The following is a 26,114-nucleotide window of genomic DNA, read 5'->3' as shown; positions in this document are numbered from 1 at the left end:
GGGTGGTCCACTGTGGCACTCCCTCGATGGGAGCAGCCAAATGACCAACAACAACTTTCCAAATAGAACCCATTTAAGGAGATAAAATTATTAGTTATCTAAGAACCCTAATGGCAGCACCCTGGTGTAGTGATTAGCACTGTCGCCTTGCATCTCCAGGGTCTGGGTTCGATTCCTGTCTCTCTCAAACTCTCACCGGAGTTTAAACATGCAAACTCCCGCATAAAGTTTGCATGTTCTCCCCATGCTTGGTGGGTTTCCTCCAGGTTCTCTGATTTCCTCCCCCATTCTAAAGACATGTAGGTTAGGTTAATTGACGTTCCCAAATTGCCCGTGGTGTGTAAATGAGTTTGTATGTGTGTGCCCTGCGATGGATGTAGCACCCAGGTCTCTCTCTTTTGGTAGGATCTCTTAGATTCTATTAAAATGCCTTTATTAGTTAAGTAGAAACATTGAAATGAAAAAGAACCTCAGTTTTAATGTATGTAAGACCCATGTAGCACTAAGATATAAGATGTTCTTTGCTAATAATTTTCTAACAAAAGTATATATATATATATATATATATATATATATTTTTTTTTTTTTTTTTTTTTTTTTTTTTTTTGAAAACTGCAACTGTCAACCCCAAAAAACCATTGAGGAACCTAAATGTTATTGCTGATTCTACGTAAAACTTGTTTGTTTTTGGACAGTGAGCTGTTCAGGAGCATTTGTGGATCATGCATCTGCTTTACTCAAAGGACTTAACAAATAGGATTAACACTAAAAAAACCAGTGTAAAGACTCGAGTGCTGATCAGAGGGACCTGGAGCCATGCAGTTTCAGTAAATGTAGTAGTAAAAAAAAAGCTTGTAGTGAATTACTATTTGTTAACAAAACGTTTTTGTGAAAGAGGGAGCAACAATGGCAGACTGGAATCGTTTTTGTTGGTTACTGTTTAGCCTACTTTTAACTGGACACATCTACATGGACACAGGTGTGTATTTCATTGTTGTAAACCGTATGTGTGATTAAATTTGAATTTATTTAATAAAGGACAAAAAACTATGTCAAATTGTATTATTATTATTATTATTATTATTATTATTATATTATTTACCATTGTTTTTTTCTTTTAACTTTTCTTTTAACTAAATAACTGGATGTTATAATTATTTTTTATTATATAGTTAAATTTTAATAAATCTAAATATTTCTATTTGGCCTTAGTACATCATTATTTTCACTTACCGCGCAATATCTTTGATTTATAATTTCAAATGAACTCAATTTCAACTTATATGCTAAAAAAAAGGAAAACATTAGAAAATTAATCTAGCTATTTTGACTTAAAAACATGATGACATTGCACCTATATAAATAGTTATTTATAAATGTCATTACTGTAACCAAACTCATTATTTCTAAGATATACTGCTGCTAACTGCAACGGTGCAATGTAATGGCTCATTACTGGGTCAATAAAATGTTTTGCATAGATGGAGCAGTTTTCGATTTAGAATCGTTGAACACTTTATTTTAGGTAAACATACATACAAACATTAAACTGCCAAATAGTGAACTATGACCTGCTTAAAAACTATAAAACGGCTTTTCCATAAAATACAAACTGCTGTATCCAAGTGTATCGCTGCTTCTTGTTCTTCTGAATCTGGAGTGTGGAGTAGAAGATTGAATGTTTAAACAATGAACAACACAAGTTCCATAGCATTGTAATGTTTATTAGTTATTGTTAGTACTTTTTATTACCTCGAAACCTGTAATAAACTGCTTTTCACAAAACAGGTTCAAACTGAATTGAAAATGATAATGCCCAAAAATCCAATTGGATTTTTCTAATATATTCCTATAAAAAAAAAAAACATTATCATGTTTTTTATGTTTTAAAATTAGCCCTGCAGCAAAGAAAAAAAAGGCAACTTACTGAAATAGAAAGGACTTTTAATGTGAAATATACATTTGTTTTTTAATTATTGTTTTGTGCAAACTTATGTCTAGGCAAACCTTGGATTTGTAAACCAATCAAAACAAGAGGGCTGGGTGGAGCTATGGTCTTTGGTTGGTAAAATATGTATGATATTTGGCATTTATGCCATAGCATTTTTTACATCTGCTAAGGAGTTTGTGTTAGAGCTCAGCTTTTATTCTCTGGCTGTAAAGATTTTCTTTTTTGCAATATTGGCACTTTTGGAACAGTAACCGATGTTTGTTCCTAACACCTAATTTTGACATAATTAACACTCTTGTGAAGTCCACAGCTTCAAGTTAACAATCTATCGCTTTGAACCTGCGCTGGCTTTTCCTGATCATTCATCATGTTATTAAATAATTCATTGTTTATATATATATATTCATTTTTTACACTCTTCTTTAGATGTTTCTGTCACGGTTCTTCCCAGTGATGCCTCTGAGCTGGAAGTCTGGCACTTGGACAATTCTGGAAATTCCAGCACTCCAGGTGATAACATGGCAGACAGCTCGGTATCGCCTTCCAGATCTGGAGAGCTTACAGGTGCTCTGTCTCGAATGAAACGAGGCATCCTGTTTCCAAGCGGAGTCAAGCTGTGCTCTCAAGAGACAGTAAAGCAAGCGCTACAGAACCACCTGGACTATTTTCACCTGAGAGGTGTGATATGAAGCTTTCTTAATAAATCTGAAACTGATCTATCTTTAAATCTTAAAGCACACATCGGTCATTAAGACATTGTTTCAATGGTGCAGAATTTATATGTAGTGCTATTGAACTCCATATTAGGATTTGCCCTGATTGATGGTGCAGCTGCAAACCAAAGGTTTATATCGATGCATGTTTTTTAATTCAAATTACCCTCAAGAGGTCTGGTGAGGGAACGACTTTTTTATAGCTGGTATAACATGACAGGAACTAGCTTATTTTATTGACGTTTCACAACCATGAGTTTCTAATAATTACAATTATTTATTAATTTAAGAATGACATAATATAATTTGTATAGGTGTGAGGTTATGGAATATCTGCAAAAGATGGATAGAAATATAATCTGTGATGGCTGCTTGGTAATATTTCCTCGTTTCTTTTTCTCTTTTACTGCCGCTACCGCTATGACATCGCATCCAATAATCAGTCCTTTCAGCCTGCCAGGAAAATGTGTGTGTTCTCTGTAGCAGTAAACCAGTTCAGTGGGTAAAAGGTTCAGAGATGTTATTCAGGATGACGAGGCCTGTTTATTTTCCTCAGAAGGAGAGCATCGGGAAAAACATGCAGGTGCCGTGCTTGCGTACGCATTTACTTTTGATTTCGAAATAATGAGCCAGTTTACAGAACTGGTTAGTGAAAGGTCGCGGAACTACTGATGTGTGTGGGAGAGGGCAGATTAACAGAAATCTTTCCATTATGCCGGGTTTTGTTTTCATCGTTAGTCTTTTTCCTCCCGAAAAAGCAATTTATTATACGTGTTGGTGTGACACTTACACGGCTTGAATAATGACTCAGTTTTGTCCATCACAGGATGTGCTTGTGTAAAAAAAAAAAAAAGCTGGCCCATATTCTTAAATGCTGGGAATTATGATGTATCAACGGATGTGGTTAAATGTACCAGCTTTTGAAGTCATTGAGAGAGAATCATGCATAAACCCTGCAAACCCTGTGTGAAATTTCCCACCCAGCTTTCAGTTTCTTTCCAATACTTTGTCCTCTAATTGTGTGTTATTCAGTGTGTCAGGAGACAGTCTGGGAGGCATTTAAGATCTTCTGGGACAGGCTTCCTAAAAGAGATGAGTACCAGCTGTGGATTGACAGATGCCAGAATGGCAGTATTAGCGTCTTCGATATTGGTTTGAGTTTCAGTCAGTCACCAGAGCATCTCACCATCATCACCAATGTAGGCAATTCCCACATCTTTAACATGTATTTTTTAAAATACATCCCAATTAGCATTAAACCTTATTAATTGTTTCCAAACCTGACTTTTGTTCTCGTTTCAGAGGGTACAAATGGCTTCAGCAATGGGGTGAGTTATTATAAAAGCTACAGATGCACTTTTTTTTATCTCTAGTTGGAAACAGTTGAAAATTTCTGGGTCACCACCAGAACCATCTAGAACAGATTTGTTACAAAGTCAGTGTCATGATAATGACATTAGCGTAATGATATATGTCTAAAACATTACTCGGGTGCTCCACTAAGTTGAAATTTGGTGAGGACACACAGTAGCCTGCAATATACAGTATACCAAACCATTCAGCCCTTCTCGCATGTACTGTAAATGGGGAGGAGTCATCCTAGAAGAGACCACTGCCATCAAAAAATCTTCAACATAGAATTATTATAGAAATTGTAATGCAACAGGGAGAACCAAATCATTGAGCAAAAAATAAAAAATAAAAATGGTAATAATAATACAACAAAACAAAAATAATTACAGAATTGGAAAGTTTTTTTATTTATTTGTCATTAAATATATATTCCAGTGAAGTATAGTGGTATTTGCTTGCTCCATTCTGTGCCGTCACATAGCTATGCATAGCTACAAAATGGTACAATGTACTTACGTTTACAATGTACAAACCCTGCCAACCTCAGGTCAAACTGTCACAAAGTGTCCACAAACATCCACTATTACCTATAAAGTTCCTACCATCTCACTACCTGCTAGTCAAGAACCGCTCTGAGTTCTCACCTACAGTATTAACATCCATCTGGTTTCCTGTGTTTTGGATCCCTGAGATGAACAGAATACAAAAGCTCTGAACCTGCTGCACTCTTCTGTAATAAACCTTACCATCTGCAGTGCAGTACAGTACATGTAGGATCATAATGTTTGGTAGTTTTGCAAAGGGCTCAAATTTAGCCATGGATTTAACATTAGTGCACTATTTAGTAGTACTGGGTTTTCAGGGGCTGCATTTAGCCATTTTAGATTCTCTATGTTCCTGAGATTGCATCGTACAGGTATTTGGTGAAGCTCCCCAAGAGATCTCCAATAGATTCCATGTGGGTGAACTGTCTTTGTAAAGCTTCAAACTTTGTGGTTATCATGTCTCAACCATGTATAACCTTCCCTGTGTTTTGCATGACTACAGTATATCTAGTCATATTTTATAAAAAAAAAAAAAAATTATATATATATATATATATATATATATATATATATATATATATACACTCACCTAAAGGATTATTAGGAACACCATACTAATACGGTGTTTGACCCCCTTTCGCCTTCTTTTGCCTTCAGAACTGCCTTAATTCTACGTTTCATTGATTCAACAAGGTGCTGAAAGCATTCTTTAGAAATATTGGCCCATATTGATAGGATAGCATCTTGCAGTTGATGGAGATTTGTGGGATGCACATCCAGGGCACGAAGCTCCCATTCCACCACATCCCAAAGATGCTCTATTGGGTTGAGATCTGGTGACTGTGAGGGCTGTTTTAGTACAGTGAACTCATTGTCATGTTCAAGAAACCAATTTAAAATGATTCAAGCTTTGTGACATGGTGCATTATCCTGCTGGAAGTAGCCATCAGAGGATGGGTACTGTACATGGTGGTCATAAAGGGAAGGACATGGTCAGAAACAATGCTCAGGTAGCCCGTGGCAATTAAACGATAACCAATTTGCACTAAGGGGCCTAAAGTGTGCCAAGAAAACATCCCCCACACCATTACACCACCACCACCAGCCTGCACAGTGGTAACAAGGCATGATGGATCCATGTTCTCATTCTGTTTACGCCGAATTCTGACTCTACCATTTGAATGTCTCAACAGAAATCGAGACTTATCAGACCAGGCAACATTTTTCCAGTCTTCAACTGTCCAATTTTGGTTAGCTTGTGCAAATTGTAGCCTTTTTCCTATTTGTAGTGGAGATGAGTGGTACCCGGTGGGGTCTTCTGCTGTTGTAGCCCATCTGCCTCAAGGTTGTGCGTTGTGGCTTCACAAATGCTTTGCTGCATACCTCGGTTGTAACGAGTGGTTATTTTAGTCAAAGTTGCTCTTCTATCAGCTTGAATCAGGCGGCCCATTCTCCTCTGACCTCTAGCGTCAACAAGGCATTTTCACCCACAGGACTGCCGCATACTGGATGTTTTTCCCTTTTCACACCATTCTTTTTAAACCCTAGAAATGGTTGGGTGTGAAAATCCCAGTAACTGAGCAGATTGTAAAATACTCCCGTCTGGCACCAACAACTATGCCACGCTTAAAATTGCTTAAATCACCTTTCTTTCCCATTCTGACATTCAGTTTGGAGTTCAGGAGATTGCCTAGACCAGGACCACACCCCTAAATGCATTAAAGCAACTGCCATGTGATTGGTTGATTAGATAATTGCATTAATGAGAAATTGAACAGGAGTTCCTAATAATCCTTTAGGTGAGTGTATATGCATACTTGAAATGAAACCTTTGGCATTCTGTTTGAATATGCTACGAAAAAAAATATGTTGATTTCAGTATTGTATTTTTTATTATCTCATCTTACTTGCTTAAGGATTCTGTTTTATTGATTTATCTCTTTATTCACAGCCAACAGACTACAACTGATCCTACAAACATGGATAGCACCTCAACTCATGAAAGTTTGTATACTTATATACATTACTAATACATTTGATCTAAATAATCAGAAGTACTTTAATGTGAATTGCACACATTTGCAATGTACCACGTTATGTTAGCCTTAAAGCGATTTTTTTTCATCCTTTTGATCAGGTTCCCTAAAGGAGTTACAGGCACAGAACAGTGCAGCAGCTCAGTACATGCCCTGCACTCAGAATAGCAACTTATCCCTCTTATTTACTCAGAGAAATCTGACATGAAGGCACTAGCAGTGTTGAAATACTGAGGCTTTGAATAAACATTACATATGATTTAAATGGCAAAACTATAAACACTAAAAGAAGTCATGATCCAATTGCTGGCTAATAGAATTTAAGGCCTTAACATTGAGCAGTGCTTGTCACATTTAATTCAATGGGTTACATTGAAAGTATAAACCATCGTTTTTTGTATTCATTCAAAGATTATTCAATATAATCCATTTTTTGTTCTTTACAGTTCACAGTGAGCCTTCCCTACTAATAGAATTAACAGATACAACAGCAAGGACTACACGTACTTCACCTGAAGCTAGAATATCCTCAGAAGAACCTTTGATGACTCTGACTGAAGTGATAGCAACAACAAAACACTCTACAGATTCTTTGATAAAAGTTATAGCATCCACACAAATATCTACAGATACTTCAAATGTAGCTATGGTTACCACAGCTGAGTCTTTGAATACTAAAAAAGAAGCAATATTAACCACACAACAGTCTATGAATACTGCAACCGAAGCAATAGCAACTGCAGCACCATCTCCAACATTAGTTATCAAAGAACCACTGTCTATGGACACCCTAACAAAAGAGTTTTTACCCACAAAACAGTCTATGGATTTTCCAACGGAAGCAACAGAACAGTTTACGCTGTCTCCAGAAGGAGTCATAGCAACCACACACCAACCTAGGTTTACAATAACCAAAGGAGAGTCTATAAAAACTCCAACTGAAGACATAGCAGCCTCAGATCAGTCTATGACTCTTGCACCAGAAAAAATAATAACTGCACAACAATCTACGGTTACACCAAAAGAAGCAATTGCAACATCAGAAAATTTTATAGATACACCGACACAAACCATAACAGATGCAGAGAGGGCTACAGATATTGCGACAAAAGTAATAGCAACTGTTAAACAGTTCATGGTTACTCCAAACAAAACTACAGTCTCAACAGCACAGTGTTGTACAGACACAGAGCTGGAGGTCGCTGTAGAGGTCAGTGCTAAACCTTCTTCTCTGACAGAAGCTACAGGTCAGGCAACTGAGCAGATAAGTCCAGAGACTGAATTAGCGACAGCTTATAATGCCCCTGAAGTACCACTGAGTACTACTGCAACTGTCTTAGAGGATGGTAAGAATGGCATTACTGTAGAAGGTTCTGTTGATTCTGGTTTAGTGAGGACCCTGGTGCACACAGAAAAAAGTGATGATCATAGTGGTGGACCAGTATTACAGTCTTCAACCAGCCCTACTCAAGACACCACCTATGAACACAATAAACATGAGCAACCAGAAATGGAGGCATCAGAAAACAACCTACCAGGATACTCTCTAGATACATCTCTTGGTAAACCAACATCTCCTGGTCATGAAGGTGCTTCAGGTGAAGTTACATCTGGGTATGGTATAATAGAAGAGGTATCTGGTACTTCTAAAAATTCCTCTAAAATTGCCAGTAATAAGGATTCATCACAGAGGATAGAAAATGGAGCACTTGTAACCACTGACCAGGTTAGTAATGATTTTGAAGATATCAGATCAAAGATGGATGGTGAGGTCACTGAAATCATTGTTTCTAAAGAAAAGGAAACCTTTGCAGGGGCAGGCTTACTTGAAGCCCCTACAGATGAACTGTCCTTAAAGGAGAATACATCTGTAGCTGAAGTTCCATTTAAAGATACAGTACAGGTTACCCCTGAGTTACCTAAAGAGGCTGCAAATGATCAACCAGACATTTCAGGTGATGAGATGCTTGTGGGTATAACAGAAGATGCAACAGAAGCACAATCAGAAATGACTGTCGATACTGTAGCCTATGAGTTGCCACCCAACTCTACAGCTGCTGATGGTGACAAAACTGAATCAGCCAGTGTGGTGGAGCCACCCAGGGTTACAGTTGTCACTGAAGATTACATATCTGCAACCCATACCATGAGAACTGACATAAAAGAAAAAACAGCTGAAGAGAATTTGCTTGAATCTTCAATTGGATGGAAGCCGACTGAGGTTCTTAAGGCCACTATGTCAACTGTACCTGAAATTACTGTGCTGGGTGGTGTAAGTAATGACATGCCCACCGACACAGAGGTGCTTGAAGACATAGCATTGGATGTACGTAAAACTGCATCACCTGCTGAAGTTCCTGAAATTACAATTTCAGATTACAAAATTACAACTTTACCTAAAACTGAAAAAGAAGAATTAGAAAAAGAAGAATACACACATGCACCATTAGTTGAAGTTGAGAAATCGACAATTGGCCAAAAAGAACTGACAACCACCATGCAGCAAAACAGTGTTTCATCCACGGTACAAGCATCCAGACAGATCTCCAATAACAACATAGATGAAGGGAACATGGTGCGTAGTTGCTGTCTCCGAGATTGCTTTTAGAATGCATTCCAGAAATCGTAACCTGTTTCCTCTGTTTGTCCAGATTGGCAATGAAGTAGACAATATTTTGGCACACTCTGAAGGACCAGTAATGGAGCGAGTGGTGGAGCTGAGCATTAAGCTCAGAGGAGAGACGTACGACGATGCTCTGAGAGATCAATCAAGCTTGCTCTACCAGGATCTATCTGGACAGTTCATCAAAAAGGTATGTCACAGGCTTCCTGAAAAAGATAAGTACATTAGCATATGGAAATGTTAAATTTAAGTAAACAGGCCAGTACTATATCAATATGATTTTTCTGCAATCTAAATAGAATTTTCAGATCTCAGAGGATACCTCTGGCTCTGTTTTCTTGTTTTGAAGACATAGGCTTGAAATATGTCCAAAAAACAGCATCATGATATTTTGGGATCCTAAGACAAATGTCTGATGACAAACACATTTTCTGTTGCATTCTTAATTGTCTCCATTTTTCAAAATACGATTTTCCTTTGTTCCCTGTTGTATTTTTAGTCCATTGGTTGAATTTAATTTTAATAATTGACTTCTATGCTGAATTTTCCACCAATGTAAAGTATATAATGTATGTACACTCTGCTATAAACAAAATTGCCCTTATAGGAAATGTTCAGCATAATTTACCTCCCTGGGTTGATACCTTTGGAAATTTGTGAAGTCCTGCTTGGGAAAAATGAGATTGTTCCCAGATGCATTCTCATTTATTAGAATTTCATCATAAATTAAGTAACGTCTCCTGGAAAATCCCTGGTATCCCATTTTACATTATCCCTCTCTTCCTTTAATTTTTGAAAGGTTGAAGATGCCTATAAAAATCTTCCAGGCTTCAAGAGGGTGTTTATTCATGAATTCAGGTAAGGCTTAATCACAGTAGCATAAACCAATTACACTGTCTACATGTTTCCAAAAATGCCCAGAAGAAAAATATCATTGGAAATGATGTTCAAGAACTTTGCTTCTTTGTTTCTTTTCTTCTTGACAATAAAAACAGGCCACAAAAAGACATCCAAGGGTAAGTAGTTCCTATTTTCCATTCAAACTCGTACTCTGACCTAAAAGCTATATATCCATATTTTTTATATGGGCATTTATGACTCACGGTTCACATGTGATGAACACAAAACAGATTTTCAGATGCTAATTGCGAGACTGCTAAGTCATCGTTTTATAATACCTGCACAAAATTACCCAAAAGACTGATAAATCTATAACCTGGCAGCAAAATGTTTCCCTCTGCTGCCATATCGCACAAGCAGCTGCAGAAATCAGGAACGTTTGACTCCTCCCAAACAGCTAATGGGAATTTCATGTGTGTGTGTGTGTTTGCCGCTGGAGGATGTTGGATCCTGTGGCATTTTTCTTTTACTTCCTATATCGTTTTATGGTCCACATCTCTGATCTCTAGCCTTATAATGTCTCTGAATTAGGCTTAGCTTTAAACAGGCTTTGAACAGGCTTTTATTTGTGTAGCAAAGTCCAACCTGGAGTTAAAATGAGTGAACATTGTTCACAAATGTATTTAGGTTCATATTTTCTTTTATTAGGTTTCCATAAAAAAAGAAAAAAATCACCATCACATCATTTACAAGCAGCTTAGTATTACTTATTGTCACTAATTGTTGGAATTGTAAAAAAAAAAAAAAAAAATTGTAAAAAATGCTTGTTGTGATTATTAAAATTACTCATGATTTCTTGCAAAAATGAAAGAAAAATTATGGTTTAAAAAAGAAAAAAAGGATGAATTATTGAATAAGTAAATCAGTAAATATTTGGATTAAATGAATGTGCCAGAGGCTGGACTTCTATTTTGGTAATAACCATTTACTGTGTTAGTATGTGTGGAGAAGTTTAAACTGGACTGACTTTGTATCTTGAACATCGGGAACATTCAGTCAAAACCATTTTTAGATCATCCAAGGAAATTGACAGATTCTTGGAAATATCTTTGGTAATCAAAATGCTAGTAAAAATCTTTTGGTAGCTTAAAAATTGTTAGCTAGACCTACAAGAATTTGGCTTTCTGTTCTGCAGAGGACTTGCAGTGGTGGTCCATTATGCCATTGTCCTCGAAGGAGACGTAGCAGGCATTATCAACGAGACTATGACCGATATCACCCTACAGTCCAACCAGGTGGAGAACTTCCACACCAATCAGGAGGAGCTGCCCACAGTTGTCTACACTGTCACTGACTTACGCAATTACATCAATCAGGCTTTAAACAAAAAGAGCCACGGGAACAATGGAAACTCCAGTTTGGAAGTGGACCCTGACTCTCTGCAGCTGCAAAACGGTATGAGAACACAGCTAGTGGATCCCATACACATCTATGGCTGTGAGCCAAAGAATTATGGCTGTGCTAATAACTGAGAGCATATTGGTCATTATGCACATGAGCAGCCATAGAAATATTATTATACATTATACATATTTAACATTTTAAAAAACGTTTCCACCAATACTTATTGTGAATACAAATTTAGATCTGAGTATTTGGAACATTGAACAGATACTGATCATGGCACCATGATATGACCCTGCAGTAAGCAGTGCAAATGTTGATGCTGTCATAATTGTTAAACTATATATTTGCAATATGAAATGTAAAGATCCTTTCCCACCCTTGTTGCATCTGCAGAGTTTCTCATCATCGGCTGGAGAGTCCCACAGACCCCTGGCTCAAAATGGAGCCATGAACTTTTTTCCAAGTACATAATAACAATAAGATTTTTTTACTTTCTGTTTTGACTTTCTCAGTGGAGAAACTGCTGCCTGCCAAACCGACCAGCAGACCACTTGTCTCCAATAACATGATGGTGAGTTCGGGGTCATAGTTAAGACCACCTAGATATTAGAAAACCATGTCTTCCTCTCTCTCTCTCTCTCTCTTTCTCTCTCTCTTTCTCTCTCCCAGGCCATGCTTTGATGTATAAACAATTCCTGAGGACACCTTTTTTTTCTGTGGCACTTCAGAAACTGTATGTTCATTGACAGGTGATACACTTTAATGGCCCGAGTCTCACCCATGCCTAAAGGGACCAGAGGTCAGCCGGTTCCATCCAATCCCACAGAAAAGTCAGTGCACCAAAGCCCACTGCGCATGGGGCCCAGCAGGCAAAGAACCCAAGGCTGCTGCCACCCTGCCTCCAAGCTCCCTAGATCCCAATCTGATCGAGAAGCCCTACCCCACAACCCACAGCACCCAAAGGATCCGCTGCCAATGTCCTAGTGACAGACACCACAGCACACGCCCAGAGGTCCCACAGAGCTGGCAAGGGGAATATCCAGTCCGCATAAGAACTTGGCACAGGTTTTTCTGACGCAACCCTCCCATTTATCCGGGCCTGCGACCGGCAATGCGTCCAGTGGCTGGGGGGTTTGGGCATTGGCAGGGAATCAAACCCAGGCCTTCCGCATGGCAGGCGAAACACCTATCACTGAGCCACCAGTGCCCTTATGGCTGATCAGTGTATTTAATGGATTTACTAGTCTCTGGCCTCTCTTTAGTACATACAGTACGTACATGCTTGCCTATATGGACACATGGTCATGTGGTGAAAAAAGGTTTTTAGGTTAGCATTGTTAATTATCTGCTGAGATATAGTATGCAGAACTTTCAAAATTGGAGATCATGAAATGCTGGCTCACTGGCAGTAAAGGCATTTTTGGTTTGCTTTTATTGCCTGCTGTGTGTCACCCGTAGCCCACATGCTGCATTGACATTCGAGTTATTGCCTCGTTGTTCTTGCAGCTCATAAATAAAAGTCAAACATTCTGCGGTTGCCAGAAGAACTACAGATGGGTGACAAATTTCAGAGGGAAAAAAAGTGATGTCTCTGTTGTGCACTTGGGGACATTTATTTAATTATTTATTCCAGCAGATTGACTTGTCTGCTTGTGCAAGTTAATCAGGATTATCACCTTATGACCCTACTTTCCACTGCAATGGTTGACTCTAAATCACAAGCTTTGGCCTTCACTCTGAACACATCTCAACTCACTTGAAGACTTATGGAAACTGGTCTGGATTTCATTGCAGATAGACAGTGCTTATATAGAAAGTGCTCCTTCCTCTCAACATTGTCATCGTCACAATCTTTCAAAAGAATGGTGCTTAGACCACCAGTACAGTTCCACCAAGTTGCGGAAGGAATTTCAATGAGTACCGGGGCGCCTCTGGCAGTTCTTGGTGGCCCGACACCTTTCTAACACACATGACAGTATGTTGAGTAATGGAACAAGTAAAGCATTACAGTATGATTTAGGTTTTGTCCTGTTTGGCATCAGTGCTCAAGAAGCATTGCTGCAGATATTGTTAATGGTTTCGATTTAGGTTTCATGTTGGCTGCAGATTTAAAATCCTTTATGGTTAAATGTGTATTTTCCACAGTTACTCCATGAAAGATATCTTTCCACCGCAGTGCACTAAGGAGATTAAGGAAAATTTCTTCCACTTAAACCAGAGCGCTGTTTTTCCTCTGTGTGTGCCGGGGTTTGTGACCTTATGTATATGTGTGCTGTAATATATTCAGAACCTTCTGTAAATGATTCGACACATTTATTTCTGATTGTATGTTGGCAAGCACCAGTGTCAATCAAAAGAAACATAAGAAATGTTTTAATGCTTTAATTTTTTTGTGATTTTGTCCAAATTATTAACTTTACATAAACTTTACATAAGGCATCAACATTTCTGATCTACAGTAAAATTGTTGCCTTCTCATTTTAGGAAAACGTGCTTGCTGCAGAAATGCCGCCTGATATTCCTGGACTGGAATTCACCAGTAACCACAAGGATACGGACAATCAGACTGACAGCGCTAGTGAAAACGACATCATCGTTGTTAGGGACAGTCTAACTACACCATTTATAGAGATCCCACATAAGACAGTGGCTGTTGAAATGATCTTCCAATCTGTGGAGACCAGCAGAGATTCTACACTTTTCACAGAGAGTAAGCATTTCTTTTATATTTTATAACTGTATAGCATTCAAATGTTACTGTGTGTTCGAGGTATTCAGAGTCAGGTTGTGTAGGTACGTAAGTTCATGTCTACAATGCTGGCAGATTTTTCTTGACTTGCAGACAAGGTATTTCTGTAGCGTATAGATCAATGCCTTTAAACACAAATAGTTTTCTTTAAATCTGAAAAATCATGGAACAGAGAATATGGACTAAATATGATACAATGTTACCTAAAATGCGTATAAATCAAAAAAGATAAATATAGTGTTATATGAATAGCAAGCATTTAAATAAACCCAATACAATCATCTAGTTTATCACCAACGTATTGCTGGAATTGTCCTTATTTTTTATTATGACATGGAAAACTTGTAAACTATCACTTAATCCAGCAAGGATAGTTAGTTATGCACCATTCACATCAAGGTCATGAAAGTATTATGTGTTTAAAAACTTTTTAATACATCATTTTATTTTGCTATTGTAATTTATATAAAAAATATTTCAAAATGATGTGTCATTCAGTGGTGGACTGAATATTGATGTGTGCAATTTTGTAATACTGTGTATATAACCTAGATTGTAAATGATTTCACGTTTAGCAAGATCCCAGTTCTGGTTTGTCACTGGTACCACATTTCATTTCCCTTTATTTTAGATTATATAACCTCTGAGGAAAAGGGCTTCCTAAAAACCACAACCCCTGCTAACCCTGTTCCTCTTACTATGGATGGAGATGCCCATGCTACCGGGTTTGAGGCTAAAAATACTGAAACAGAAAACTTTTCTGTAAAATCTCTAGGAGTAGAAGCTTCAGAAGAAGATGACCTAACAGATGCAGGATCTGGATCTGGCTTCTCCAGTAATGATCAAACCTTTTACAAGTGGCCATGGATTACTGAACGAACCCTGGTGACCTTAGAGAAAGCTGAAGAAGAAGGCCAGGAAGACCATGAAAAGCAAAGAGTAGAAGAGCCAAAAGCTGATATTCCTGTCCAGCAAAAAATACCTAAAGTGCCATCATTGTACAATGATCTTATAACTCAAAGCATTAACACTCACCATCAAGAACAGTCCACAATGTCTACTTTTACAACCCAGATGGTGGAGCTTTCAGTGCAGACCAACGAGGCTTCTGAGATTTCTAATTACTACTCAGGTGAAGGGCAAGGTAATCTCTATCTTTCTACTAAGAGTCCTGGCACAAAAGGATCAACAGCCCAGGGCCCAGAAGTCAATCGTACCAACGAGAATTCCCATGATACCACTAGCCCCTCTACCTCAGCAGCTATGTTGGTAACAGAAGCATCTACAGCTGTTAAATCAGAGCACACTACAACAGAAACACTACAACAGGAACTTACAAAATCTACTAATGCTCCTGGTTATAATGAGCACCTTGCACATGAAACTGTGACACAGTTGCCAGTGATCAATGAGTTTCAGACATCAAATGCTAAAGTGGACATTATCGAAGACAACACATATAAAGTCAGTCAAGCTCCAGTAACAAAATTCTTAGATGAAGAACTCACAAAAGATGAAATTATTGTTATCCCCACACAACCTGCAGCATTTGTCACTGAAGCACCAAGTGTAAATGTGTCAACTCTGCGTTCAATCGAGACTTCTTCCACCAAAATATTCGATTCCACCCTGGTAAAGAACACATCCCTACTACACTCAACTGTAAAGTCTTTAGCAAGTGACCTGGTAGCACCAGAAGAGATTACCTCACAGACACCAAGTCCTGTAACCACTCAAGTAACCACTCAAAGCGATGCTATCAGACCAAATGAAATAAGCACCAATGATGATAAATTATCCATGCTATCTCACCTTTTCACTACTTTAATCACTCCCAAAGGCACTGATATCTCTGAAGAAGACAACTCATCTACAACCCTACTCCCAATCTTTCAAACAACGTCCAATCTGACAGACACCATAATTGATACCGATGTCTCCAAAGATGGTCATCTACCCAGGAAAGATCTTATATCAACCCCAAGCATTTCTGATCTCAACCATAGCAGCATAGCACAGACACACATTCTAAACACCTCCAGCATAACCAACCTCAGTGTGTCCTTTGACTTTGTCCAGTATGATGATGAGAATGGCAGCAGACTTACTCACGAAAATGACATGGCTAAAGTTGCCATGACAATGAGTCCTGGTCGGGCTCTGATGGTATTTTTTAGCCTTCGAGTCACCAACATGCAGTTTTCACAGGATCTGTTCAACAAGAGCTCCTCTGAATACAAAACTCTGGAACAACAGTTTTTGGACTTGGTAAGATATCACCAAGTTTCTGTTAAATGATCTCAAGCAAGTATTTTAATTAGCTAGGTTATCATATATATATACTAAATACAATACTTACGAAATGCTGGCTTAGTGGTTAGCACTGTGGCCTCTGACCTCCAGGGTTGGAGGTATGGATCTATCTACAGTCTCCATACTGTGGAGTGGAGTTTGTTTGTTCTTCCCATGCTTGGTGGGTTTCCTTTGTGCACTCTAGTTTTCTCTCACAGTCCAAAGACATGTGGTTGATTGTCATTTCCCAATTACCTACAGTATATTGTACCCTGCCTTGTGCCCTGAGCTCCCTGGGATAGGCTCCAGGCCTACTGCAACCCTATAAATGATACATGATTTAGATAATGGATTGATAGATAAAATGTGTGTACACTTGATTGTCCCTTTAGAGGGTATTTTTTAAGCTAGGTCAACTGAGAATTTGGGGGCAAATTTTGACAGAAATAGCTCCAAAACGTTTAACATGTAATTTTTTGTTTGTCTTTCCAGCTGGTCCCATACCTTCAGTCCAATCTTTCCAACTTCCAGCGGCTGGAGATTCTAAACTTTAGGAACGGTAGCATTGTGGTGAACAGTAGAATGAAATTTGGAAAGCCTGTTCCTCAAAAAGTGACATCCGCGGTCTACCTTATTTTAGAGAACTTCTGCAACACAGCTTACCAGAAGATGAACCTTGCTATAGACAAGTACTCTCTGGATGTTGAATCAGGTGAGTTGTCACAACAGGAACCTTTTCAAAAGCAAAGCAAGCGTTAGTAAAAAGAGTAAAGTGGTCCCCAAGATGACACATTTTCACATGTTAGACAGTTTAAGGTTGGTCCTGCTCAAGTGGTCTACAGTCTCCAGGACTGCCTGGGAGGTGATTCCCACTGGGTAGAAATGATCAGCGTTTAAAAAAAAAAAAATCACATTTGTCCTAATTTGCACCCACGTGTGAATGTAACAGGAGTACTCTGGAAAAACTTGTGTGGTGTAATTGCTTAACATAAATCGAGGCAAGGCTGAGATGTTTTTACACTCTGCTGCAGACGCTTTGTAATTGGTAGCAGATGCATTTGTTATTGATATTAAAACACTAGCATGTCTGTTTAATTTGATGAATAGATGTTTAATTTTGTATTGAAAATTAGTTGGTTCAAGGGAGTATACAGTATGCATCAGATTCCTGTGTTTACATCACTCTCCGGTCAAAATGCACTTGGCATAGGAGTCAGGACTGACTGTTTGTGCATTCTTGCTGAGCTAGGACTATGTTATAATCTGTCTGAGCCCTCTGTGCTTAACACACACTTCACCTGAGCAACCAAACAGTGAGTCACTTCCCTTCATTGGATTACCAACTCCCTTGACTGTATACTTGTTTTTAGCTCTCAAAGCTCTCACCAGCATAGACCTATGATTAAACCGATATACATCAATCAGTATCAGTATGCCTTTTAATTACAATGGACTTAGATTCTATCAAGAGTTTATTTTTACCACATGCCCAGCATTTCTGAATTAGACTCTGGATAAAGAGCTTACCGAACACGAACAAATGAATCCTGTACAGTATATTTGACCCCTTGAAGACGAAGAGACTTGGAAGATCTCAAAAGTTCTAATTCTGATTGGTCCGAAGGTATTAAAGGTTGTTCCAGTATCGCTTCTACTGTATATCATTAAAGGCTCATTTACAGGGACTTGTACAGCAGATATAATAAAGACCTTAGGTTTTTTTTACATTAATGAAAGGAGTCTCCTGTGTCAACCTTTTGTAATATTTATGACATCGTCAAGAAAGAGAAGTTTCACTTTGTGGTTTCTGTGTAAGTACTGTATCAGTTATAAACATGTTATTGTGAACATAAAGGAAGTTTCTGATGTAAATAAAATGTTTTAGACGACAAGGTGATGAGTGAAGACATTGAGACTCCTCTGTCCTGTGTGTACAGGTGACAGAGCAGACCCGTGTAAGTTCCAAGCGTGTAACGAGTTCTCAAAGTGTACGGTGAACCAGTGGACAGGTGAGGCGGAGTGCCTGTGCGACGCTGGCTACTTCAGCATGGACGGCCTGCCGTGTCGAAGTATCTGTGAAATACAGGAAGACTTTTGCCTTAATGATGGCAAATGTGACATCATACCTGGCGAAGGGGCCATATGCAGGTGAGAGGGCAAAGGAGGGGCCTTTGAAATGAGCATTCCAATGAGTTTAGCTGCAAATTACAAGGTTTGTACAAGATGGACATTTTTTTTATCCGAAAGTACAGATCTTTAAACAGAATCAATTAATTATGGAAAGTTATTCAAATTATAATTAAGATTTAGAATTAATATAATTCAAACCACGTCTACGGTCTGGTCTACTGAGCGAAACTGCTTTTAATTACTTTGTATATCACTCAACACGTTTTATGTAAAACTTGTCTCCCATTGAGAGGATTTCACATAAATCCCTGTGATTTGTATTATTTTTAAAAATGTTTTTTATTTTTATTTATCATATTTTATATATGCTTGGTCCTGGATCCTTGGATAGGTAGGGCCATTTTCAGGGGAAAGACGCCCGCATTTTTTGTCACCTTCAAAATGTGACAAATGGCTTCTTCAAAAGAGATGGCCCCCAAATTTAAACACACCAGTGGTCTTCTAATGCTATCATTTTAACCAGGCATCTGTGTCTGTCGCAGTATACAGTATATATTGTTATCATTCCAATTCAAACCTACCATCCTCATGTTTGATAATAAACTATTCCAGAAGATAATAATTACAAAATATTGATTAATTTTTGACCAGTAAATAAATAATTATTAACTACAACACAATTTTTATAATGTATTTACATTAATCAGAATAAAAAAAAAGTTTTATGATATTTTTTAGTTTAACATGTGCAATTTTTACTTCATTTAACAATGTATCTTTTTCATGACAACTTATTTCTCAGTAATAATTCTTTTTTTCATGATTTAATAATTAGAATGTTAAAATTTTGACAAAAATGTAGCGAAAACATTGGTTAAGTCTATTTTTTATTATCTGAATTATAAAGGCTGGGAAATGTGTGTGTACAGATTGTGTGTATTGTACATAACTGTGCGTGCATATATTTTGCAACACTTTTTTCTCGCTTACGTTGATGTAGAAGTGTGTGTTTTTATATATATATTTGCCAGTATGTGCATGTGTGTTTGTAGGTGTCGTGTTGGGGAGAATTGGTGGTATCGTGGTGAACACTGTGAGGAATACGTTTCCGAGCCTCTCGTGGTTGGCATCGCCATCAGCTCCATCGCTGGCTTCCTACTCGTCGCCTCAGGAGTCATCTTCTTCCTGACGAGAGTACTGCGAGAACAATATGACAAAGATGACTCTGAGGATCCGCTGCGGTAAATACAGCAACAGGAGTTGTAGAAGCAGCGTCAGGAAGTCTCGCATCGTCATTCAGCAACACAGTTTTTTTTGGGGGGGTGTAATATTTTCCAAAAAAAACGAATCTTCAGCATGAACAAATCTACTCTAAACACTACAAACTACACTCAGGGTATATAAATTGCACATCATTAACCACTTGCAATGTGCCCAAAATTTTTGAAGCCATCAAATTGGCAAACTGTTTGGATAAATGAGTGTAAACACACCTGAAATAAGCATCAAGAAATGTTAAGCATTCACATTGCTTCCCTAGTCCATTAGAGCCAAAGTGTCTGCCGTGACACCATAACATGTTTACTAGAAAGGAAAGCTGTAATTTTTTGCGTGACCCTGTAGCAGGTAGTCCCAGTCTGTGGGTCTGAAATTTTTAGACATGCTGTGATAACAATACAACTTTATTGGTTTCAAGTTACACCATCAATAAGGCACTCATTTGTAAGACCCCAGCCTACAACCTTTTTTTTTTTTTTAAGTTATTAAATCGTTCTCCTTGGCTGGTTTTAATGGCGCTGTTTTCCTCTTCTGAAAAATATAATTGTTCCTAGAGGACATGTGAGGCTCATTACTGTGTCAGAATTCACAGATTTACAATCCTTTGTGTTATTACTAAATTACTATAAATTGTGTAAACAATGTTTTTTTTCTTAAATAGTTTTAAAATACTTATTACAGATATTATAATATATATAATATATATATTATTTCCATGCATCATTTCGTGATGTTTCAAATTGTTTTCCTTGTCTCAGCTATGAAGACATGGTTCCATCTGTGGAAAGAGGAAACAGGTTTGACGCCCCGCTAGGGAGCGACATGTCCTCTCTCTGTGGCCGTTATCGGCTGACGTACTTCAACAACGACGATGAGATGCGGCATGTCTACAAGAACCCCCAGCTTACTCAAGAGGTGTGTGGTGTGTGAAGCTAGCATTTGTGAGGTTATGACGAAGGTTGACTTTATAAGGAGAAAGGATTTAGGTGCGAAAATAAAAGCTTATTCTGAAAAGTAAACATGTACAGTAAATGTCTTTTTTTTTAAAAACACACAAGAAAAGTGTCAGTCTTTTGCATGAAAAACAAGATAAAGTAGTGTGCATATTGTACATTTCACAGACCTTATCCACTCCATAATTATGCCATTATATTTGTTTTTTGCAAAAAGAATTATTTTTTTTTCAATGTCTTAACCATAACTGAACCAGGGTCACAAATGTGCCACAAAACCCAGATGATCAGGAATTCAAAACAAGCCAAAATTAAGAGACTTGGAGAACTCAAAGCCAGACAATCCAGAGAGTGGGAGAGGTCAAAACCAGCCATTTCCAAAAATAAAAAAAAACGCCCAATCAGGGGAGGAAAGAACTTAAAACCAATAAATTCATATAGAGGGAGAATAAAACCAGCCAATTCAGTGACTGGAAGAACTCAAAAAACAGCAAGTCCAGAGAATCAAAAAACTCCAGCGATTGGAAAAGCTCAAAACAAGCCAATATAGAGCCTAGACAAAGTAGTGGTTGGATGGTTTGGATTTAAATGAAAATAGACAATCAATAAGAATTTATCTGCCTCCAGTGTGTGATTGGATGTGATTTGTAGTTTTTTTGTGTATAAATCAGGCATAAACACTGCACATAATCTCCTTTTTCCTTTTCAAATTTTTGCAAAATATCAAAAATGGTCTGGGACATCATAACAGTGGCAACACTGTGGCTCCACTTGAATGTTACCTTTGTGTTTTAAAAAAAATAAATAAAAATACATTTCACTCTGACTCTCGGCTATAAAACGTGATTATACCAATTCTGTCATTAACTGCTTCTTCCTCCAAGCATGGGGCAGCATGATACCTACCCCATTGGGTCTCTGTTAGTGTTTGGTCCAGTTCCCATTCTTGAGGCCTAGGGTCAATGATGACTCCATGAAGTTAAAGGGGCCAGTGAGCACTCTGAGTTACGATCGCACAACAGCTAGAAATCAATGAAATAACAACTTGTCAGTAAACGAATTACTCGAAAGATATGATTTTAAATGTATGGATGTTTGAGGAGTTGAAAGTGGATGAAGTGCCACTGCCTTTTGTATGTACAGTAATTCAAAGACGTATGCGACGCATGTGCTCTAGTGGAAGTGGAATCTTTCAGCTTGATTTAGAGACAGAGAAAATCGACTCGAGGCTAAAACCAGGCTTGAGGTTATATAACCGCATGACCTCTTTCCTTCTTTCTGTCTTGCCCATTTTCTCTTCCTGCAGGAAATCCCAGATCGTGTTCGGATCCTCGAGCTCTCCGCCAAAAACCACCACTTTGCTGATTTTGCACACCAGCCTCAAGTTTAAGAATTTCCCAGGATTACGGGAGTTTTTCTTTTCTAGCAATATTCGTTTCCAGGCCGTTGTTTACATCCATTTCCACAGATACCAAAAGAGTCAAGTATCATTCTTAGTACAGTATCAGTTGTATGTGAATTGCGATTGGTTAGAAGGTGTTGTCAGTATGCTGTTTATACAGTATACCGTATCTTATGAATGCGTATGTTCTATACACGTTACTGTTTCCGTACATAGTAGCAGCTCTGTGACTTTATGTACCTCATTTGATTGTAAATATTTATTTCAACCTTTATTTATTTGATGGTTTCCATGTTTAATTGTGTATTTATGTATTCATTAATGACTGTAGACAATTTTTCAGGATCAGGTACTTTTTTTTTTTGGTGCCTTCCTTTTTTTTATTATAATTGTAGCATGATAAACATGTGCAGACAATTTAAAAATAATTTATGGATCAGGATCTGAAGGCTGTTTTTAAAATGAGGCGTAACAACGAACAAGCAGGATTGATGCATGCGCATGAGAATATTTTGATTTAATGCAAAATTATCCTGTGTTCAAATTGTGTAGTTAAATTTAGATTGTGGTTTTTAAACATATATATATATATAAAAAAAAAAAACATTCACAATGCAAGCCAGAGGTTTGGAAGCAAATCAAATTTTTTAAAAAGAAAAAAGAAAAACCTAAAGAAGCAACGTGTGGAATAAATAACATAAGGAAAAATCTGTAAGTGTAAGCGATCGTAGAGTTTTTTATAATCCTATAATACATGAAAAGTGCAGAACTGCAAACTGAAGGAATATTTTCGGGGAAAGACACTTACACCACATGTCAATAAAAGTGTGTTGGGTCGGTCGTTGGCAAATTGTGAAATATTTTCGAAACTATAAAAGCGGCTATTCGCTTCCACACTTCTGGCTCATATGATGTGTTTTGCTTGAACACCAAAAATGTTTATCTGTCATCTCTTAGGCTTTATTTATATCTTATTTAAGTGTAGCGTAATGTGGTAACGTGCAGGTCCAATAAAGCCACTTTTTAATAGCATCTGTGGTTTTGCAGTCATTTCTGTGCTGTCCAGTTTTCTGTTGTTTGCTGGTTTTGAAACTGCTTTAGTGCCAAAACGAGATTTCTCTCAGGTGAGATATTTCCCATGCTGGTTTGGTTGGGTTACACTTGAATGCACCTCAAACACACATTCGTTTCTGTAAGGAAACACTCTGCCTTTTAGGTGACTAGGTAAACATTATGCTTCCTGGATTTCTACAGTATATCAACTAAAATACTTTTTTTCTCGAGCGAGTGCAACAGCACCACCAATGGTTGTTAATTAAAAAAAAACACAGAATGGTGTGAAGAAACATGACGTGAGAATGGGGCTGAGTTCTATCTAGCCCAGAGTGTAGAATCGTTTATCATTTTAGTGACAGTCGTGTCAGACGATATCACAAAGTGAATAAAAACACAAACAGATGAAATGCTTATTTTCTGGTGTCGACGTTTCTTTGCTATCTCTCTCTATGGATTAGTTGACATTACACAGTTGTGATTAATGAATGGAATAGATTGCTTGTCTATGTGACCTCTGTTCAGGATCTGGATTAGGAAACATTACTGTCCAGTAAAAAGATAGTGACATCATTTTTAATGAGTCTAACCCTTAAAAAACATACACATGCACATACACACTAACGTTTCCTGGAACATACTTCTGACCACAAGGAAGCAAATGACAAAAGCAGATTACAAATGACGAATAATTCTTCTCCTCGGGCAGTAGAAAATGATCTTTTTGACTGGAAAATATATATTATTTTTTGTTCCAGTCACTCTACAGCACTTCTAGCACATGGTTTTGTCCCTTTCCAGCTGCTGGCAGGAGTAGATGAGCATTCCCTCAAGCCCGACGGCAGGGCTTACATAATACAGATAGTGGTTAGGACCTGGAGGAAACCCACACGTACAGAAACCCAAGCACAGTGTCAAACTCAGGATCCTGGAATCATGAAGCGGCAATGCCGCAATCGGCAGTAATTTCAAGAACGTTGCCAGTTCAGGTTATCCAGAGGTCAGCAGGATCCTTATCACTGAACCTAACTGAACCTAATCTAAATCTAAAACTTATCACTGAACCTTACTGAACTGAACTGAACCTAACTGAACCTAATCACTTATCTTACCTTTCATGGTTTACCTTAACAACATTTTTGGAGATACTGGAGACGTGCCTCAAAAACATTGTACTCAAACTTGAAAACCAAGAGTTTGTTGATAAGAAACTAACATGAATGAATGGTGACAACACTTTTTCACCATGACCTTAACTTTCAAGTTGTCCAGGAACTGTGTAATTTTGTTTAATTTAGGATAGTTCTGGAACTGTTTGGTTCTTCAGAAAATGATCAGACTGTCCAGAAACTGTGTACTTTTTGGCCCTGCACATTTTTACTCTTTATTATTTTATTCCTTAAAATGTTTTAAGGCAGTTGAGGAACAGGAAATCTTTGTCAGAGCAGTTCCAGCAAATTGTATTTTTTCAGTAGGTCTTGAAACTCCCCAAAAATTGTCATCTTTGCTCAGGATATTTCCAAACCTTTTAAGTTCCTGATTTCTCCAGAGGACTTCAGGATAGAGTACCAATTTGTTGTTCATAATAGTTTCATAATAATTAGTTTTCTGTACAGCAACTGTGCAGTTTTTGATCATTCTGGACCTCATGACGTCATCAGATACACCCTTTTCACCAAGGTAAACAATTAAGGCACTAGTTCATGTCTGGTGCTAGTGCTGGTTCAGAGCCAACTTTGTTTTTCAATGGGCTGGGTTTTTTCCAGCAGTGTAAGCGGAAAAGCCCAACCACAACAATGCCGAACTTTAACATGGCTTTGCAAACAGTCCTCTTGGTATACTTTAAGATCAAACCATAATTAATAGAAAGCATTTGAGCTGCCTATTGCATTTTGAGTCCAGTTTTTAAAAAGGCGGTCACAAAACTTTTAGTTAGTGTAATCCAATCCCCCAGCCCCTTACTTAAGTGTTTTTTAGTTCTAGGTCAGAGGTGGCTAACCCGCGGTTCACATTAGCGTCATATCAACTAGCATGAAACATTGCTTGTGCAAAAAAGCCATACCTTTAAGGGGAATTTGTTAAAAAGTTCAGCAGTGATGCTGTTGCTTTTCTTTGTAGCCACAACTGTGGAAACCAAGGACTGTCAGGTGTCTCACTGAGTCAAATAAAAGGATGTAGGCTGATTTAAATCCATGAAAACTATTGTGTTATGTAATTGGGTGTATAAGTTGTGATACTGGTGTTTGCACATCTGTTGTGTGGCTCTTTGCAGTGATAAAGTTTTTTTTTTTTGGCTCATTATGGCAATCAGGTTCGCCACCCCTGTTCTAGCTCAACAAGGTGTTGGTGCCACCATGGAACTGTTTTTTGCTGGTTGTTTTTGCTCTCTGAAAGTTTCTGTTTATTTTTTGTTTAGGATAGTTCCAGAAGATTCTTATTGAAACAATTGATGCAGTATATCTAAATGCACACTCCTATTTAGTGCTGCTAAAATCCTGAACTGCAACTTCACTAATCCTTGTCCACCTGTTCTTCCCTTCTCTACCCATCCCGAGGCATCTGGAAATTGTGCCAGCTTCAGTAGGCAGAGGCCAACCCTGCAAAGATCTTGAGGCATGCAGAGAAGGGCCACCTCCAGCTGGATTCTGGTTTATGATGGTTTGAATCTACACATGCTGCTCCTGAGTGATCCAGACCCCCCCCTGTCCTCTGCTCCTGTGAGATCCCTGTGCTAAACTGGACTCCACAATAACTTGGACAACTTCTGTTATACTAAATTTCCAGCAGCC

General features: G+C 38.0%; 1 protein-coding gene across 1 annotated transcript; it reads left to right on the top strand.

The window, feature by feature from the left end:
• The first annotated feature begins 813 nt into the window (after positions 1–813).
• Positions 814–23,293, top strand: impg2b (interphotoreceptor matrix proteoglycan 2b). Its single transcript, XM_053493455.1, has 18 exons — positions 814–979; positions 2,378–2,629; positions 3,697–3,863; positions 3,967–3,992; positions 6,514–6,566; positions 7,045–9,173; positions 9,250–9,411; positions 10,021–10,079; positions 10,217–10,237; positions 11,257–11,516; positions 11,981–12,039; positions 13,953–14,178; positions 14,849–16,485; positions 17,002–17,221; positions 18,447–18,657; positions 19,692–19,880; positions 20,676–20,832; positions 22,177–23,293. Exons 1-18 carry the CDS (start codon positions 970–972, stop codon positions 22,258–22,260), a joined length of 5,922 nt encoding a protein of 1,973 aa, XP_053349430.1. The 5' UTR covers positions 814–969; the 3' UTR covers positions 22,261–23,293.
• Positions 23,294–26,114: the final 2,821 nt, after the last annotated feature.

The sequence above is a fragment of the Clarias gariepinus genome, chromosome 3, assembly GCF_024256425.1.
Source record: "Clarias gariepinus isolate MV-2021 ecotype Netherlands chromosome 3, CGAR_prim_01v2, whole genome shotgun sequence".
Classification (NCBI taxonomy): Eukaryota; Metazoa; Chordata; class Actinopteri; order Siluriformes; family Clariidae; genus Clarias; species Clarias gariepinus.
The sequence above is the reverse complement of the archived record's forward strand: the minus strand, read 5'-3'. Positions and strand labels throughout refer to the sequence as shown.